At 36.9% G+C, this 20,028-nt stretch overlaps 1 protein-coding gene across 1 annotated transcript; it reads right to left on the reverse strand.

Moving 5' to 3' along the window:
* Positions 1-64: 64 nt before the first annotated feature.
* On the reverse strand, positions 65-18,212 carry LOC143856085 (paired amphipathic helix protein Sin3-like 4). The gene is made up of 24 exons (XM_077366137.1): positions 17,995-18,212; positions 17,832-17,904; positions 16,671-16,817; positions 16,386-16,572; positions 16,170-16,268; positions 15,839-16,021; positions 15,365-15,713; positions 13,013-13,149; positions 9,700-9,775; positions 9,550-9,579; positions 8,986-9,269; positions 8,726-8,880; positions 7,621-7,748; positions 7,231-7,485; positions 6,173-6,745; positions 5,954-6,051; positions 4,430-5,065; positions 4,020-4,120; positions 3,795-3,933; positions 3,563-3,715; positions 3,285-3,448; positions 2,902-3,013; positions 2,568-2,755; positions 65-450 (listed from the first exon to the last, which is right to left on the reverse strand). The coding sequence occupies exons 2-23, from the start codon at positions 17,876-17,878 to the stop codon at positions 2,591-2,593; spliced, it is 4,218 nt and encodes a 1,405-aa protein (XP_077222252.1). The 5' UTR covers positions 17,879-17,904; positions 17,995-18,212; the 3' UTR covers positions 65-450; positions 2,568-2,590.
* Between the last annotated feature and the right edge of the window lie 1,816 nt (positions 18,213-20,028).

Raw genomic sequence — 20,028 nt, forward strand, 5'->3', positions numbered from 1 at the left:
CAAAGGTCAAAATTCATCCGATTAGAGTGGGCCAAGGGCCATAAGTAAAACACTAAAATGCATGTAAGTAAATGTATAAAAATGAATAAGAACTTTCTAGAATTTGCATTAAGCTTAAACATAGTGAGAGAGAGAGAGAGAGAGAGAGGGTAAAAAAAAATCAAATGAACATATCTTGTAAGGGGTGTTACAAGAACGATGATTACTGTAATCTATATACAAAGGAGGCTGAAATGCCATAAACCAAATTACAGAAGATATTACTACTATATCTCCGAGGCATCTTCCCGTTTGGTGATGTTTCTTATGAGAGAGAGAGAGAGAGAGAGAGAGAGAGAGAGAGTATGGTCTCCCTCGAACAAATGGAGCTCTTGCTTTGCCCATGAATTTGCCTTGTAATGCGAGGAAGTCTCCATTTCAGGCGACCAGCACCGGCAGATCAGAAAGTTCCTACAAGGGAAGAAAGAAAATAACCAAACAGCCAAATGTCAGACTCAAATAATCAAACCTACTTAACAGACCAAAAAAAAAAAGCTGAACTATAGTTTCTGTTCTGAGATTAACTATGTAAATCTGTGTTTCAATGTAGATGAACAAGAACTAGCTTGAGTAACATGAGGAAATTCGGCTAAGAAAAGGGCAGGAGATTAACAGAGGCAGGAAAATGAATGACGATAAGATAAGAAAACCTCATGGGAGTAAGCAATTTATGAAGGGTCTACAGTTAATTTAGCAGGAAGAAGGATCAGATTCATTAGCTGAACAACATCTTTACCAGTTAATGGGATTTGAAGGGTCATCAGGCATTACCACTTGTGGGGGATGTGGAGGATCATTAGGAAGAAAACAGTGCAAATAAGCAGAAGCGAGATATATTTTAAGCTTATTGTTTTTTTAATGGCTATTTTAAGCTTATTGTTGAATTATCTAAATGGCTAACTTAAACACCCAACCAACAATTCAATTAACTTCTTGAACGCCTAATCTGAAATTGGGACTGGTTTGTGTTACTTTAACTCGGAGGATAATTCATCAAGCTCCTAAGGTTCCCCTGAACAACCTGGTACCATTACAAACCCATCAGCTTTTATTGGATCCTGAGGGAATGGATAGGTAGTTAGCACAGAGATGTTCTCCAACTGTAGCAATAAATTTGGGGATCATTACAACTCAACCAGTTTTTCTTAGATCCTGAGGGAATGAATGGAATGGTAGTTACCCCATGTTACATGGACTCTTCTAAATAGGCACGGACACGAGTATCGCGTGTTGACATGGACACGGCAAACCCCCAAACTTTAGAAACGGGGACACGGCTAAAATAGAAAGTATATGTAATCATGATTTGTGGATATGAATTCGTGTGTCCAGTTTCGACATGGATACGAGTTGTCTAAATGAGGTAAACACAATACTCAATAAAAAACAGAATGTCACACTTGAAACTGTATAAAAACATGTCCACACACCCACATTAAGCCTAACACTTCCAGCAATACAAGTAAAAGTGTCCAAAGGAGTGTGGACACGGCAGGACACGTGAATCGGCAATAAATTTGAAGTGTCGGCCAAATCATAGGCAAAGTCAGACACGTTGGATTCCACTACTTGAGGATTTTTTATTTTTTTTTGAAATGGATTTTCCAATATTCCAGGGTTTTCTAATACTTCTAGTTCTCTTTTATCCTCAACCTCCCCCCCCCCCCCCCCCCCCCCCCCCACAACACACACACACACACAACCAACCAACCAACCAGCTACCACCACCACGACTTCACGATTACAGCATGTTTTGACTCTTATCCGTCATAACAGCTTTCACTGCCATCATGATCATTGTTGAGTAAATAACAATTCATACAACCTCCGGAGACACTGGCATCATCTAAGAATTGTAACATAGATCCACATACCACCAAAATATTTGACAATCAAAGATCACCAAACAAGTGACCTCTGCCTATACTCTTGCCTGCTAGTATTTTTCTTACAACCAGACACCATATAGCTTCCAAAACCTTTCCCCCAACCATTCGAGAATTCACTTTGTCCCTTCAAAAACAACCCGAATAGATCATCTTTGCTCTCTTATTTTCCCTCTCTACTTTGCTTCCCCAACCTCTTCTTTTAGTTCAATTTTTAATTTTGATGACTTTTATTTTCATTTTTCTCATTATGTTCTAGCAAATATTAATAAACTCAGCTAAGTTCCTGACTTTTTTTCAATCAGTTCATGATTCAAATTATGAAGTCCATAAAACAATTATTCATTCAATTTTGTTTTTTGAGCATGGAACCTACAAACAGCATATAGATATACATGCAAGCAGAATAGCTGCAAGCATATAAGTTTGGATTGCAGGTTATTGTGCATAAATAAAAACAATCATTAGTATGTACATAGGAAACAAACATTTTTTTTTGAATGGCTACAGAGGAAACAAACATTATACGGACCAAAAACTAAAAATGAAATTTAGAGAAATATAAAACCTCTAGAACAATAGAGTATCACATTAAAGGAGCACTTTCAGCTACATTTATGAAGAGGAAAGATCATAATTTACCTTTTCTAACATGGCGTGGCATATTAGGATCCGGATAGCAATCTATTAAACCGTTGTACCCTTTCAGCATAAACATTTATTGAATTTGCATGCTTATGGGATGATGGGCCACTGCCTACAACTAGACCTCTTCTCCTTTTCCTTCCCATGCGGAATAAGAAATCTTCTGTATCTAGAACATATGAAACCTGTGGTATGCACATTTGGCAAAATTTTAAGCGACTCATAAGAAACAAAGTGTTAAATAGGCACAGTTCAAAATAAACACATCCCTATGAAACCTCCATAAAAATGTAAAAATTTCACCTTTATAGCAGTGAGCACAGCCATATACCTTAGAGGAATTGCAAGATATCTTGCACTCCAACCCATTAAGCACTAGAGCTCCCTCCATGACCTTGCGTATTGCAGAAAATTCATCGTCACATGAAAATTTTCGCTTGTTTCTGGCAATGCAAACATAATTCATCATCATAACTTGCAAACAGTGAGACAATTTAAACAAGGGAAATGTTATCAGCACAACCCTGTTTTGATATTTGCACAAACCCAGCTTTCTTTTCCTCTTTAATCGACTCGTGAGAGCTTTTTGGGAAATGTAATAACCTTTTAACAGCTCTTTAAATACTAAAAGACAAGATGGGTTAGCAAAAATATGAATATATGGTTGTGCTGATATCATTTTCCATTAAACAATACGATCACTTATGTCCATACCTTCCAAGAAAGATACCGTGCACTTCCTTCCTGTCAGGAACTACTGACAGGAACTCATTATGCAGATAAGCAGCAAAATTAGGATCCACAGAAACAGCAGCCACTTCTGGTTTCTCATGAACATATTCCATTAGCTGGATAGACAAACGGGTTGGGCTGGATAACTGGAAAAATTAAAAAGAATATTATATTTTAGAAAACAAATAAACAAAAATTGATTTTCTATTTTAATATACACAACGATCTTAACAAAGGAAAGCAAAGCTGCTTAAACCTACACATTCAAATCGATATATGTTCTCATCATGAAGAAGAACACGAGCATTTTCATGATATACTAAATCAATGAATCTTCCATGGTGCCTTGATTTTTCATATCCATAGAGCTGAAGAAGCTTATTGTCCATCTCATCTGATACAACAGCTTGAAGCTGAAACAAATATCACCAATAAGCTCATTTTAATGAAGGAAGTTATACATATAAAACAGAAAATTCACATTGAAAATACCTGTTTGACAAGTTTATATATCAGCTTGTCTAACGTGAACAGCACATAGGACTGAGTTCCAATAATAGATCGACAATCGTCTTCAAACTTTGTATTGTCGGCAGAACCATCAAGTAAATTATACAGTGCACTCATAAATCTGCACATCAGAAAAAATTCTAAATGGAATGCGTCTTGATTTAAAAAAGTTAAGAGAGGAATATAATTGAAGTTAAGATAACCCACCTCGCATACAGATCAGGAGGGCTTGTATCCTTCTGCGTTCTCCATTTTCTTTCAGCAGATGATGAATTCATCTTTGCCGAGAGTATCCTCTCATACAAAGTCTGCCAAAACATAACGATAACAACAATGAAGCTAGAAAAAGGATAAGTTGGTAAGACCCACTCATGGGGCGTAAAATGGTGGCCCAACCACATGCATGGATTTAGGTAGAGATGTTGGGCTGTACCATATCAAAATTTGAACTGTAAAATACTGGCCTCCACCCATGATATGCATGGGCGTGAAATTAAGGGCCTCACTCTATCAAAACATGTGTTGCAAACTGATGGGCCCCACCACACACACAGGCGCGCGCGCGCATGCGCCCACACACACACACACACACACATGAATGAGACAATGCAGTTTACCTGATGAAGCCTAAGAAGCACATAGAAGGAATCGTTGCCATAAAAAATGCGAGAATCTTTATTTTCATTGTCATGTAAAGCCAAAGGCACGTGCTTTGCAAGGGGCTTCACGGTGAGTAAAAACCGCTCTGAGAATGGCAATGACATACCATCTCCTTCAGCATCATGTGCATCAGCCATCCCGTCAGCCTCACCTTCACTTTCAACCTTACCATCATTATCCTCATGCTCTCCCTCCTCTTCCTCTTCCTCTCGGGAGCACTCTTCACCATCACCAGACTCACTTCCCGAAACATCTTCTCCACCCTCAGATCCATTATTCTCACTGTCCTCTGTTGATCTATGAGCACTTCCGTCACCCTCATCATCTGCATCACCATCATTTTCTCCTCCTGCCTCCGCACAACAGGTTTCTTCTCCTTCTCCGTGTCTGACTTGATACTGCCGACTTGCACCACTATCCTTTGCTTTAGGCACATCATCCACACCATTATCACCATAAACCACAAAATTTTCCTCTTCAAAATCCCCATTGGGTGATAATTCACCTTCTTCTCTTTCAACTTTGAAGCTGCTATGAATTTCGGTCAAGCACCCCCCATTTGCCGATATAACAGGTCTCATATTATCTCCTTCCTATAGCACAACAGAGAAGAAAATTAACTGCTTAGCCAAAAATCCTACATCATTAACATCAGCCCGTGTTTCCAATAATGTATATAGCAACGAATAGCTGACAGTCTTTTGACATGATTTCCTCTCCAAGAGAGAGACCCATCACTAGAAGAGAACGGATATTACATGTACTGATCAAACGATACATAATTCAATCAGCATACGGATAATATGTGTACCAAATGTAGATCTGAGGCTTCTGCAAGTGGTCAAATTAGGCTCAAGTGCTTTGTATCAAATCCCAAAATGAATGTGTTCCATAGAAACAGAATACAAAACAAAATGGATTTTATAACAAAACCTTTTTTTATGATAATCCATACCACCAGCATACAACATGAAGTAACAAGGGTATGGATTGTCGAACATTGCCAACTTAGAACTCTACTTGCCAAAGTTCTCTAGTGGTTTATTTTTTCTCCAACCTTCAGACTTTTTCGCACTTTGAGATTTGATGAACTGGTTATCATTTCCATCAAATCAAACCCACAGCAAAAATAAAATAAAATAAAAAATATTGTCTACTATCAAATCTCTTATCAATTTTTATGTTACAGAGATATGGACATGCGAGGTTTCCAGACCCTAGAAACCTGATATGCGAACATGCCAAATACTTAATTGATAATATAGAGAGATGAATTATCATATCAAAAGCAATTCAGATAAGTATATGGTACAGACATGTATCTGCATACATAAATACTACAGTTACAGTTTGCATGAAATTAGTCTCCAAGATGATGGGAAAAAAATGTCCGTTCAGTGTATTCAAGAACGAAAAAGAAAGTTGAAATTCAGAGTGGGTTTGACCTTTGAATTTGTAAAAACAAAAGTACGAAATTATACCTTTGATGATGGTTGAACTTCATTGTTATTGCTAAGCTTGGCCTCTGGCCCAGTCTCAGTAGCAGTATGACCAGGTCTGGAAGGTGCCGTATTAACCCCTAGCGATGAAAAAAAAATCTCAGTAGACTAGTCATAATTTCAAAATCCAAGGAAAAAATGATAATTTCACAATAAGGAAAAACATCAAAATAACCAACTTTTTTGGATCAATACACTAACCTGATGTAATTTCCAAGCTGATTCTGCCTAGGTTTTGCTCTGCTCTATTAGGAAGTGAAGGGTTAGAATCCATTAAGCATTCATTAGACACGGCCTGTATTTTGACTGCTGATATTTCATTTACCACACTTTCTCCATTATTCACCAACCTACCCCTGCATGAGCTAGGTTGTTCTACTGGAATGCCGTCTACACCATTGGCAACAGGGTTTTGTTCTACTGGAATGTCATCACTTTCTCCAATGCCTGCTAGACTACTTTTAACTACATGGTTCTTAGCTTTTACCACAACGTCCGTGTCTTCTAAACCATGAGGTCGGGGCGGAATACCTAGCATGGGCTCCAAGAAAGTAGTCCAAATCCTCATAACTTTGTCCAATTGCTCCATGGTTGTGCAAACCTCGCCGCATGAATATTTGATGACCTGATATAAGTCTTCATGAATGTCAAAATCCGTGTACTCAAACTCCATATTTGGAATTATAGATCGACTGTTCCTAGGAGCTATAGCAAGAAGCACATCATCTTCTTTGCACTTCTTCTCATTGATTTCTTTGATCTCCGCTAGTAAAGCTGTGTAATGAAAAGCAAGATAAGTAAATCATCAGAATAATATTGCAAAACTCCAAACAACGATGAAAGATAACATACAGAAACATCTAAAAACTGAAATGGAAGAAGTAAACACCAGACAAGACCATCCATTTTGCACAATAAATTTTCAAAAAAAGAAAGTTTAGATGTGATGTAGAAAAGGCTGGCAAAAGAAAATATAATATAATATGTGATGTAAAAAAAAACTATCAACAGCCATGTAAAAATGTCTAAACAATGGGAGAAGTGTAGACATCATTTCCAAACAAAAATACACCAGAATATGAAAATTGCAATTCTATGCATGCTTCAAGAAAAGAACATAGTTTTCTATTTAATTCTTGATTCAAACAAATAATCTGCTTGAAGAATTAAAACTTAAAACAATTCAAGCATACAGCATTGCTACAGAAAATTGATCAAGATCTTCAAATACAATATAATATATCAAGATTTGAATGTACCTTTCGTGCTCAGATTCTTTGTATCTTGTTGCTTGAAATAGAAGCTACGGTGGTCGAGTGATTTGTGATAGTTCTTAGCATAAATTTCAGCCCAAACTTTATTAAAATCAGAACGGCACCTTGTCCATTCTTCTTGTTTCTGCTTCAAGCGAAATAATATAACAGGCAATGCATGAGCAGCATTCTTGCGTAGTACGTCCATCACATCCAACCCATGATCACCATATAATCGTTCAATGCACCTTATATTTAGAGCTAAAAGGAAAAAAAAAACAAGAGTGAATGAAAAGGCTAAAGAGATAAGAAATCAGAACTATAGAGCAACTTGACCTCAAAATAATAAAGATGAGAGATGTTCCATCTCTAATATATGCTAATATATACATATACCAGTAAAATGATCCTCAACATGAATTGGATTTTCTGCTTTGATTGTATTGTCATGCATCTTTTCTAACAACTCCTCCACACGTTTTGTCGTGACATTCACGGACTCTAATAGCATGTCCAGCTCAAACCTAACATTATGTCATAAAAGTAGATGTCATAATCACTTATTGCAAAAAAGACAAAGTCATGCATAATCAAAGAATGAGTGTGTGTGTGTGTGTATATATATATATATATAGCAGAAGAGAAAAGGAGAGAATTATTTGAATTTCGCCCAAAATTCTAATAGAATTACACATCACTTTTTTTGACTTTTTTTAACGAAGGCACCCATTCAACCCACATATTTTCAATCCTACCCCCTCCTTTATGCTTTTTAACAAAGACACCCATTAAAGCCACATAATTTCAATCCTACCCCCCTTCTTTATGCTTTTTTAATTATGGAAACCTCTATAGATTGGAGGGCTAGGATCAGCCTATGGAAATGATTTTACGGGCACAACCTATTGATGTTGTGTTCCATCACATGGACGGTTTGGATCAACCTATCATGTGGTCCGTACAGTTCTTTGCCGGCCCGTGCATCGCACGGGGTTTTTTACTAGTATATATATATATAGCTTCAGAATATCATTCTAAGCAGTCAACATATGAGCAGGAGGGTTACAAAAAGATCATAATACATGCAACTCTAATAACAAGTTGATGCAGGATGGCCACAGAAGTGGCGTTTAGAGAGTACACAATGGGGAGGATGAGAATTGTGGTGGAAAGGGTGAGGGAAAGATGTTGGTGGAGAGATGGAAGGGGTTTTGGTGAGGGGAGGATTAGGAGAGGGCTGCGGTTGTGAGGTTGGGAAAGGAAAGGTGTTAGTGGAGAAAAGGGTATGGTGGTCGTGGGTTGAGGGAGAAAGGTTGGAGGTGGTACAGGTTGTCGGGTAAGAGGGAGGGAAGGAGAGAAGGAAATGTGTTGGTGGAAAAATAACTTGTCAACCTAAATATATCCAGTCAACATGAGTACATATCACTTTACAAGTTTACAGATTAAGTCAGAAACATGCAAGGTAAAACATTTTCTTCAAAATTTGAAGAAAAATGGGTACCTATCATCTTCACATCTAAATAGGCTTTCTTCATATTGGTTTTTGCGCATGTGCTTAAAAGAGTAATCTTCACTTCCAGATGTCACCGATACCCAATGGTCATTCAATACTGCTAAGGCAAGATCTGTCCGGTGGCTTACTGGAGGTGATGGATACTGTTGAGTAATAAGCAAGAAACACGAACACAGAATCACATGATTTAGTAAAAATATCATGTTTATAAATACAAAACAAAAGCTTAGTGTCGGAATTTCATTTACACTCTTTGGAAGACGGCGATAACTGGGGCTACATCGCTCACAGGTTGAGAGGTCAAGCTCTGAAATTGGCTTGTTCATATACTTTTCTTTGTTCGAGAACGTAGAAATCTTGTGACCTGAGGAATCTTTAGGAATAAAGGGACCATTTTTGTCAAACCTTTCCCTTTCTTTATCCCTTTCACGGTCTCTATCTTTCCCACCATCATCTCTTTCGTGCTCCCTTTCTTTATCTCTATCCTCAACCTTCACAGGTCTAGCCACATGTCCTTCGTTCCACAAAGACTCTGCAAGTACCAAAAACCTTAGTTACATTTTACAACAGAAACGAGAAACGTTCAAAATATCTTGAAAATGTTAAACAAATGATCTAACATGTTTGATGATAAGCTGCTCAAAGGAAAAAAAATAAAATGTTCATGGGCCCATATACACCTAGTTCCCAGTCAATGAATTAATAGAGACATCTGTAGATAACCTCTGACCAAGAAACATAATATGAAATCCCATTTAAGATGAGCCTCAATCATTACAAGAAACAAATAGCAAAGATACTGGGTTACATACTTTTGTTGAAAACGCCTGCAAGAAATCCATCTGCAAGAAAGATCCCCACCATCAGAAACCATGTCAACAAATATAAAATCCAAAGAACATAAACTAATAAGCTACATAAGGACAATTACTTCCAACAATAAAACTGGATAGTGGCATTACCTATATTCTCACAATGTGCCAGAAATTCGTTGAACCCATCCATAAGATCAGGATATTTTCCAAGTATATCACCCATCTGGAAGGAACAAAAGGAACAGGTTACAGGACAAATATTGAACATGTGCAATGAAAGGAAATAACATAGCACAAAATTATCTAATGAAATAGAAAAACTAAAATTGCAAGGATACTGCACATAAGCTATGAATGGCAAGCAGAAGAAACATGTAGCAGCACATCAAAGACTCAAGTAACAAATGCAGCTGCAAAACTTCTTTTTGTCTATTTAGATGAAAAAAATAAAAAATAAAAACTAAAAGGATCCCTATTATATACCACTAGATTGCACTAAATATGACAACGAAAAAAAAGAAAGCTAAATCAGACCCCACATATTGGTTCTCTACGAACAAAAAATGCCTATGATATTCTCCTCTACAAATCCAAAAGCAAGATGGAATCCAATTTCCATAATCAGAAACCTGATTATTAGCTTTACCATACAGTGATTACGTTCATTTCTGAAAGACTACTGTGCATGCATGCAATTCAAAATTTAGTAAACTACACTGTTTGCTGTATTTATATTAACGAATATATGCTTGTGAACATACTGTTGTATTTTTTCGGAGGGGATAAGGTTTAGGGTGAGTAAAAAGGGGAGTATTTATTTATTTTAGGAAGAATGTGGATAGGCAGAGATGCTCTGGGTTACGGTCTCAAGCCTCCATAAATTAGCAACAAAAAAGGAAAGAGTGTCGGAATGCTGTGAAAAAAATTGAGGGTGGAACTGCGTGGGGGTGGGAACCTGGAGGAGGACATAACTAGTATTACTGGCCTTTTTTTTCAATTTTGGCTCAGTAGCATATATCTCATAAGCAAGAATATAAAAACGTTTGGGCTCAATAGAGACTATTTGGTCAAATCCTTCTTCAAGATACTCAATAATGGCTCAGATTCCTCGTGTCGCTCTGGAACAGCCTTTGGAAGGCACCTGCTCCAACTAGTATCACAACCTTCACCTGGACTGCAAGCCTGGGAAATATGAACTTCCGAGACTACCAAAAGAAGAGGGGATTTAGACCCAAAAACAGATGCCATTTGTGCCAAGCCGATGATGAAGCTGCCAACTATCTTTTAGTGCACTATGAGGTCAGAAAATTGGTATGGCATAAAATTTTCAGAAGGTTTGGAGTAAGTTGGTTCTTTCCTACAATAAAGGAGCTCCTTCTTAGCTAGAATCTTAAAGGTTTGGACCCTCTTGGTAAGATCCTATGGATGTCAGCTCCTTGTGCCATCATTTGGTCCGTATGCCGTATGGAATGAGAGCAATAGCAGATCATTCAATGACAAAGCTTCTCCTAAAGGCAGTTGGTTGTTGCTGGAAAATAAGCTAATGATCATGGGAATCTCATTTTCTTAGCTGGTTAGAGGGAGGAAGGTGCACTTATGGTCCCATGGCCTTAAACATACCGTTTGGGCCCGCTGGAAACCCCCACCAGCGGGCTGCTTGAAATTGAATTTTGACGGATGTTCAATCGGTATTCTGGGCCTGCCGGCAGTAAAGGGCTCCATAAAAAACACTAATGGTGACATCTTCTATTCCTATTGAAGGTCCATAGGGCAGACAGATTCTCATGAAGACTCTTCTTATTGAATTGACAATTTTTTTCAGAGAGGTCTAATGGTAGATTGGAACTAGAATGGGACACAACTAACATCATTGTTTGGGCAAAAGGCGAAAGCCAGGGTCCGGCGCTTTTAGCTCCTTTTGTTGACAAAATTAGGGATGGATGCAGAGATAGGCAGATTATTTATGTGCATTTCTCATAGTACCAATAATTTAGCAGATAGATTGGAAAGACCAGGTGTAATTTACCTTAATATAGTCATTGGGCAACCTCTACCCGATGTTTTAAGATGTAATTATTCGTCCTTTTAATTTATAGTCCTCTGTTTCGGGAAAAAAATCGTATGAGTGTATGTAAGCCCGTATGCTAATAAACAATGTGAAGTGTTTTTAAGTGCATGTGTACAATGTGGATAATTACCACTTAGCAGCAAAGACTAGAAACATATGGGGAAAGAAAATAAAAGTTACTAACAACCACTTTTGGATCTGCAAGATCAAGGAAGTGTGATTTTCCAGACATCAAGAACTCTAAGTACAAGGTCAAAAAGCTATATGGTTATTCACAATGTTTGACTACTCCTTTTTAATCAAGAAATCTGAATCAAATCAACTCAATCTCAAAATGCAGTACCACTTACTTTTTTTTAACAGTAACAGAGACAAACTTTATCAACATAAAAAGAAAAAGCGTATACAAAAAATAATATAACAATGACTGGCTCAGTAACTATATTAAGGAATTGAAAACTAAGAATCCACTACCAACCTAAGTCTCTACCAACCCCACTTACCTTTGAAACATGTGGTGTGTCCAACTAGAAAAGCACAAGCAAAGTGTTTCCTGTATGCTATGTTTTCATTCTTACAGGATATTAAGGAGTTGTGCGCCAAGGTTTCCCGGATATTTATGGTGAAAACAGTATGAATCTGAAGATGTTTGAGAGGGGCAGTGTTGACCAGGACAAGCCGGTTTGCTGGAGGATGTTTCCAGATGAATAAGTAGTGTAATATTTTGCTTTGCCATTCCAAGAGGGAATGCAAATAAGAACAGGGTACACTCAGCACTATAAAAATGGCGTAAAGGGGAGTCATTTCTTCCAAAGATTAATACTGCCCCTCTTTAATGTTGTTCATCAATAATTGCATTACCATTGGAGTAATGTAAAGCAATGATATGCTGGTCAACTTACGCATATAATCCACCATTTCATATTAGTAATATCTATCACTTGAAAATTCATTGTGTTATTCTGACTTTTAATACATTTCTGCTTGTCGTTGCTCTAGGAAAAAAAAATTATTACATTATCCTGAAGTAACAGCTTCATTTGATGATGTTACAAGTGATATTTCCATTACAAAATCAAATGCATGATATAATAGAACAAGCAAACAAAATCTGGGTATCATTTCTAGTATGGAGTTAACTCTTTCAATGACCATAACTTAAAATAATAGTACAATTATACCTGAGTTTGAAAAAAAAATACAAAACATAACAAATAAATGATAATGATAATATATGAATACGTAAACTTCATACCCTAAGATGACAAGATTTTGGAAAACAAATTATTGGGCATGGGAAGAAGAAAAACAATGAGTAGAAGCAATTACCAGACGTTAAAAAGGCCTACAAATTATTAAGATAAATAAAAGCATGGACAAGTAAATGCTTACCAAAGTTTGCAATTCTGATCTAGAAATTATTTCTTTGCTGTAGATATGAAGACATTTCAAGAATTCCTGGTATGTGTCAGCATTGCGCAATTTTTCCTTCACCTTCTCACAGAAGTGGAATTCTTGGGTGTATACACCTGCCATAAATATTGAACAGGAAAGAATTGCATTGCGTCATGAAGTCCAAAGGAACATGGAATCGGGGAAAATAATAACATTAATAATTAATTGACATATCAGAACGCGTTAGAAGAAAAAGATAAAGAAAGAGAAAAATTGCATATTTACACCTACAACTTTAGTCCCAAAAAAAAAATAACACAACTCCATTCAAGCACAGGTTCATCAAATAGGGAAGAAAATTTACAAGGATATTTCAACAACCAGTAAAGCAGTACTTAAAAACTTGAACTCAGACAATAACTCCCCTAACGGAAATCTGAATTGACTTGGGAGAGCCAATGATTAACGTGGCAAGGTTTTTTATATTAAGAACTTGGTAGAGTGGTAGAGCTAAAACTGAGTTGCTTACGCAAGCAAAGATTGACCCTGACAGTTTTTAGACAGTCCAAGCAAGTGCATGGACTAGTGGTATGGAATTATATTTCTCAACCATAGGTTTCATGTTTCATTTCCAGCATCTCATACCGAAAATATAAATAATAGGACTGGTGGTATGGGGCATAATTCTCGACCATGGGTTTCGGTTTCCAGCCCAGCTTTCCATACGAAAAACATAACTGGAAATCAAATAAGATAGAAATGAAAATGATAAGATAGGCGGTATGGACCCATATTTCTCAACCGCAGGTTTCATTCCAGCCCACAGTATTGCATAATAAGTAAATGAAAATTTGAATAACGAAAATGGATAGAATCCCCAGTAAATCTCATAAATGAAAGCAATAGAAACCATTTCCTGACAATGAAAAACTAATAATTTCCATTCCCCGATCTGAAAAATATTGACACCAGAATCCTCCCAGACCGGAACAGCCCACATCTCCAGAGGATTCATGACTATGACTGAAGAGAAGGATGGAAACAGGATAGTTCTAATAACTCAAATATCATACATATGGAATGTCTTATCAATTTTGCAAAAGCACTTTTGCAGCCCCTGTTTTTCAAGAGAAAGTGCCACCTCATATGAATTAAAAGAATAAGACAAATTCAGCTATAAGGGGGCCCTTCTCTCTTGAAAAAAGAGGGGGCAAATAATGACTTAGTGCGAAATTGCTTACAAAAAATTTGTATGAAATAATTTTTACCTAAAAATGCATTGCCACACCTTGTGAAAATTATTTTCCAAGAAAATGAATTTCAAGAAGATTTTTCCATGGTTGCCAAACATGATCATTGTGAAATTAATATGGCGGGGTATCTATATTAGACAGATATGTGATACTGATCCAATATGGGTGGGCGAATCCTATAAAGGCATTAGTACAAGTAGATTAAAGACTTGTTGAATAGCTCACTGTAGGTGGAGATGATTTTGGGAGCAGGCATGACAAATATTGGACTTTGCTTGATGAGGTCAGACAGCAATATTACATAACAAGAGCTGCCAGAAGATTTCTTTTTTTGGTAGTTCTAATCTCTTCTCTGTTTACTGATCAGGAACGAAACATGCAAAAGGACTACTACTAGTACTCAACTCTCTGGAAATCTTCCCATGCAACTACCTAAATAACTTACTATAAACACATTCTGCAAGTAAATAGCGTGTCATAACAGTAAAAACATGGCTACATTTTTTTTATAGAATTGCTAGCGTCCATCGCAGAAGGCATTTCGCAGATGGCCTGTTGCATCTCACAGCAGCCACACCAGCTCACTTTTCAGCAGATTTTGTCTTCGTTTGTGATGTGGCTGCTGTGAGATGCAACAGGCCATCTGCGAAATGCCTTCTGCAATGGACGCTAGCAAATCCTTTTTTTTAATAGTTAAAAAAATGGATTACTTATACGGCTTTGAGATTTTATATTTTCCAAATACTTTAAAAACAGCAGAAAGAGTCATATGAGCCACAGAAGTTATCTTAAAAATCAGGATTGTTAGCTCAATATGTTGAGCCCTTAAATAAATGTTTTGACATTTGTATGTTTTCGATTGCTCGTTCCAATGACAAATAAAATAACAAAACAAGTAACAAAACAATGAACCCTAGAATAAGTTACAGTGTTTCAAGAGCAAATAGCATTCAAAATTTCTTATGTGCAGGATTAGATGAAAATGATATTTTGCAGGTAGAGATATGACAGATATTAGACCATAAATCACGAATATATAATGCATGGTACCCACACAAGCATTTTATATTATTGAATGGCACAATTAAGCACTCACTTTTCAAGGCATTTTTATCATCGTAGGAAGAAGCTGAAAGTGTATGCATTCCAAAGTTTTCAGCGTCTTCCCCACCATGGTGTAACTGGTCGGCGATAGAGTCATCTGCCCTCCGAACAGGCTTTCGTTTGTGAGGAACACGGTGCATATTGTCCAAGTCCCTATTGCTGTCATGCTCTAAATCTTTATCATCCCGATCACGATCTCTCCTATCTCTATCTTCCTTCCTCTCCTTTTCCTTTTCGGCACGTTTTCTCTGCTCCTTGTCAACTTTCATCAATGCTTTATCATGCTCAGGATCAGGACGGTCAACACTGAGATCACGATCAGCATGGGAAATTCTTTCCTTCTGAACAAAACCCACAAAAAATTAGGAAGCCATAACTGAGAAGAAATCCAAAGGAATTCCTGAAACATACTTATTATTATTATTATTATTATTATTATTCTGAATGGTAAATTCATGAAACATACTTTATCTAAGTGCAAATGTCGCATCGGGGGCATAGCAGAGCTCCTCTCGTCTCGACGCAAAGTTATCCCTGATGAGTTTCTTCCGGATGGAGCATGATTCATAAGAGCTGTTGGCGAAGTATCAGGTAAGAAATGTATGAACTCCTCAAGCAAATCATGATGGTCCTGAAAAAGTGAGGCTACCTGCAAACAAACAATTAAAGCATTCCAGACTTAATCTTTGATAACATAGGAGCTTCTCGAAAGGAAGTCCACTCCAAGAACCAGCAATAGAATAAGGGAGATCCAAAAACATGTTGCTAACAACACGAAAAAGATATCGCACATATACCTCTTGGTAGACCTCGGTGATAGATTTGTGCTCCTTTCTATACATATTTAGAATGTCTAAGAAAGATTTGTACACATGCTCATCATTTTGGAACCGAGTCTGCACATAGAGAACAAGTAGAATTAAAACTCTTGGAAAGCAATTCAATGCCACAACCAATGAAATCAAACTCCAAGACTAAAGCTCAAAATTAAACCATGGAGATGAAGTTTTTACCTTTATTTTGTTCACAAAATGGATTGCTTCCTCAAATTCGACGGGTTTCTTTAGCGGAGGCTCATCATCCTCAAGGGGAAGGGTGATCTCATATCCTTTTGGCAAGAAGGTATTAAAACCCAAAATAAGATTCCGGTGTCCTTTGAATAACTCCTTCACCCTCGATATAACGCCTGTGGTGTCAATCCTATAGGAATACAAGCAAATTGTTTGAATAATAGTATAGAGATAATTCATCCCAAAAAGAAAAAAATATATCCAGGAAAAGTAGGTAATAATCAAAACCTTTGGGCCTTGAAATCTTTCATAACTTCAAGAAATTCATTGTATTTCTCCTTATTATCCTGAAAGATGTCCTTAACTTCCTTGAGATAGGCTAGGGCATCATTTGTGGTTAGTTTCTGTCCACTGCTAGGTTGGGGCTGTCCAGACCTTCATCAACAACAAACACAGAAATCCAAATCCGATGAATTTCATTTCAACAGATCAAAACCCAACCCCAAATTTCCATTCAAAAGAAAATTAACAAAAAAAAATTCACTCCATCAACGACAAACACCGAAATCCGAGGAATTCCATTTCCAACAGATCAAAAGTTCAAAACCCAACTCTAAATTTCCATTCAAAAGACAATTAACAAAAAGAAAGAAACAAAAAAAAAAAAAATTCACTTCATCAACAACAAACACTAAAATTTAATGAATTCCATTTCCAACAGATCAAAACCCAACCCTAAATTTCCATTCAAAAGAAAATTAACAAAAAAAAAGAAACAAAAACAAAATTTTCACTTCCTATACTTTTTTCCCAAAGGAGAATAAAACATGCCAACAGATCAAGTTACACCATTCAAAAGAAAATTAACAAAAACAAAAAAAAAAATTTCACTTCATCAACAACAAACACCAAAATTTGATGAATTCCATTTCCAACAGATCAAAACCAAACCCTAATTTCTATTCAAAAGAAAATTAACATTAAAAAAAAAAAAAAAAAAAACAAAATTTTCACTTCATCAACAACAAACACCTAAATCTGATGAATTCCATTTCCAACAGATCAAAACCAAACCCTAATTTCCATTCAAAATAAAATTAACAACAAAAAAAAGAAACAAAAACAAAATTTTCACTTCCTATACTTTTTTTTTTTTCCAAAGGAGAATAAAACATGCCAACAGATCAAGTTACATCCGCAAATACCTTTTTCCATATTTCAAGCTACGAATCCCTAAAAAAAACATTTCAAAATCTTCAACTAAAGTCAAAAACAAAAACAAAAAAAAACCTATCAAAATATCTGATCCACATATCATCAGAAAATTCAACAGAACAACATATCAAATTACAAATTTTCATTTTTTAAAAAACAATATGTCGAATTATAAGTCTAACATTCAAGAAAATAACGAAGAAAAACAAAATCAAAGGTGAGATTGAGACTTACGATTCTCCTCGAGAGGAAATTACAGGGCGTTTGAGTTGAGATCCCATAAATCCTTCTTCTCGAGACCTTTTTCCTAAAAAAAAAAATACTCTTTTTCCTTCAAAATCTCACAAACAAGCAAAAAAAAAAAAATCACAATCTCTACCTCTATTTAAAACCTTACCCTAAAATCCACCTCCAGGCCCGATAAAGGTCCGATTAGAAAATCGGAGCAGATCTGGTAAGGAGAATTCAATTTGTGCGATGAAAAAGATAAAATTTGAAGGAAAGATCTAAATGAGAGAGATGAAAATCGATTATAGAGATTTAAGAAGAGAGAGAATGGGAGAATCGTTTGTTGTGTGTTATCTGAAGAAAATGATGAGATTGTAATTAAAAAGAAAATGGAGGGATTATTAATAAGGGTATTTTCTTTCTGGTTTTCCAAACTACAGAGGGAGGAGAGAGAGAGAGAGAGAGCGAAGAAAGATCAAAACAGAGTTTTTATATAAAGGAAAACACTTTGAAAACGGGATTCCGTTTTGAAAATAAAAACGGGACTAAAACGACCCTTGATTTTGACTTTTTAATGTCGCTTTATGGGGATTTGAGCTCTCCATTTGTCTTTTAGTGGACGTGGCTCGAATGGTTGAAGGCTGGTTTTTTTTTTTTTTTTTCCCAAAACGGAATCCCGTTTTCCTAACGGTGTTCTTTGTGTAAATGGAGCGAGACAGAGCAATGGAGGCAAGGGGATTTTAGTTACCTCCGTTCTCCGGTCACTCGGGTTTTCACTTAGACGTTGCTTGAAACTTTAACTGGATGTAGCCGGTCGATGTCCGTACGGAAGGTTGTAGTTAGGGTTACCGCTTTGCTAAATGATGTAATTCGGTAAAATCTTGGAATTGGGTTGAATCATGAATAATCCTAACCGTTCATCTGGTAAGGTTTGATTTGATAAGGGTTTATGGATGAGTATTTTTTTCGAAATAATGGGAATTAGAGTTCTAGTGGGAAGAGGGGAGTTAACACGAGATTTTATATGGTGTAAGCCCTTATAGTCCTCTATTTTTCAAAAAAGTACCGTACGGACAGCATCGTAGGATGATCCAAACCGTCCATTACCATATGATGATCCTAACCCTCCGATCTCCAGAAACCATTACACAATCTATTTACGTTGTGGCCCAACAAATGAACAGTTTGGATCATCCCATAAAGTGGGCCATGCAATACATTTCGAAAAACGGCCATTAATTTCTGGGAAAATCTCTATTAATTGGATGGTTAGGATACTACGAAGAGGATATTTATGGAGCATATCGAACGGTTCAATAGAGATGAACGGTTGTGATCTTCGAACAGGCGATAGCCCATGTCTTTCCTTCTTGAGATTTTATTATTATATGGTGTAAGCTCACTTAGTCTAGTATTTTTCAAAAAGTAAGTTTTGGCCCACTTTATGGGATGATCCAAACCGTTCATTTGTTGGGCCACAAATGTAAATAAATTGTTGGCCAAAAATCATTCCAATAGGATGATCGTAACCCTTCGATCTACAGAAAATACTTCAGAGCAGAGGGTTAGGATCATTATCTACAGAAACCACTACACAATCTACAGAAAAGTGTTTATATGCACTTTCTCTCCAAACCAATTCTATTAAGAAGGGCATGAATTGATCATAGATATGGCGCGTGTGACTGGTGATCAGGATCATTGATTTGATGGGCCACCACCATGTGATGTAGGCCAAACTCGCGTGGCAAATGAGATCTCCCTTGAGAGATCGATCATGGCTCCACACAATCAACGGTCCTCGATCAAGGGTCTAGGATCATCTTGCCATTATGAACCTGGCCTGCCCGTAATTTCCGGGTCGGGTCCACCATATGTTACCCGTTTCTAAGATGACCCGCGGGTGCCCGGACCCGTTTGAATTATCTAAATCACCCATTTTGAGAGGCATTGCTTTGGATCTTCTAAGCCAAAAAAAAAAAAAAATCGCCCATTTTCCGTTCCAGCATTTTTTTAAGATGGTCAAACTACTCAAAGATGGACGGTTCAGATCATTCATATGTGGGACCTAGTGGGAGAAGCTTGGTCCCCAAGTCTCAACTCATCACATGGACGGTTTGGATCATCCTATTATAGTGTGGCTGTGTCGGCATAAAAAAAGGAAAAAAATAACAGAAAATATGTCAAAAATCCGGGTGACCCG

Source organism: Tasmannia lanceolata, unplaced genomic scaffold, assembly GCF_043159265.1.
Source record: "Tasmannia lanceolata isolate RefF3 unplaced genomic scaffold, GAP_Taslan_0.1 ptg000023l, whole genome shotgun sequence".
NCBI lineage: Eukaryota > Viridiplantae > Streptophyta > Magnoliopsida > Canellales > Winteraceae > Tasmannia > Tasmannia lanceolata.

Bases quoted from the DNA above. Each gene is read 5' to 3' on its own strand.
- LOC143856085 (XM_077366137.1), bottom strand. From the start codon at position 17,878: ATGGGATCTCAACTCAAACGCCCTGTAATTTCCTCTCGAGGAGAATC. The intron at 9,580-9,699 runs GTAATGCCACTA...TCTTTCTTGCAG, and splicing joins GGCACATTGTGAGAATATAG to ATGGATTTCTTGCAGGCGTT. The intron at 4,121-4,429 runs GTAAACTGCATT...ATGTTTTGGCAG, and splicing joins TGCTTCTTAGGCTTCATCAG to ACTTTGTATGAGAGGATACT.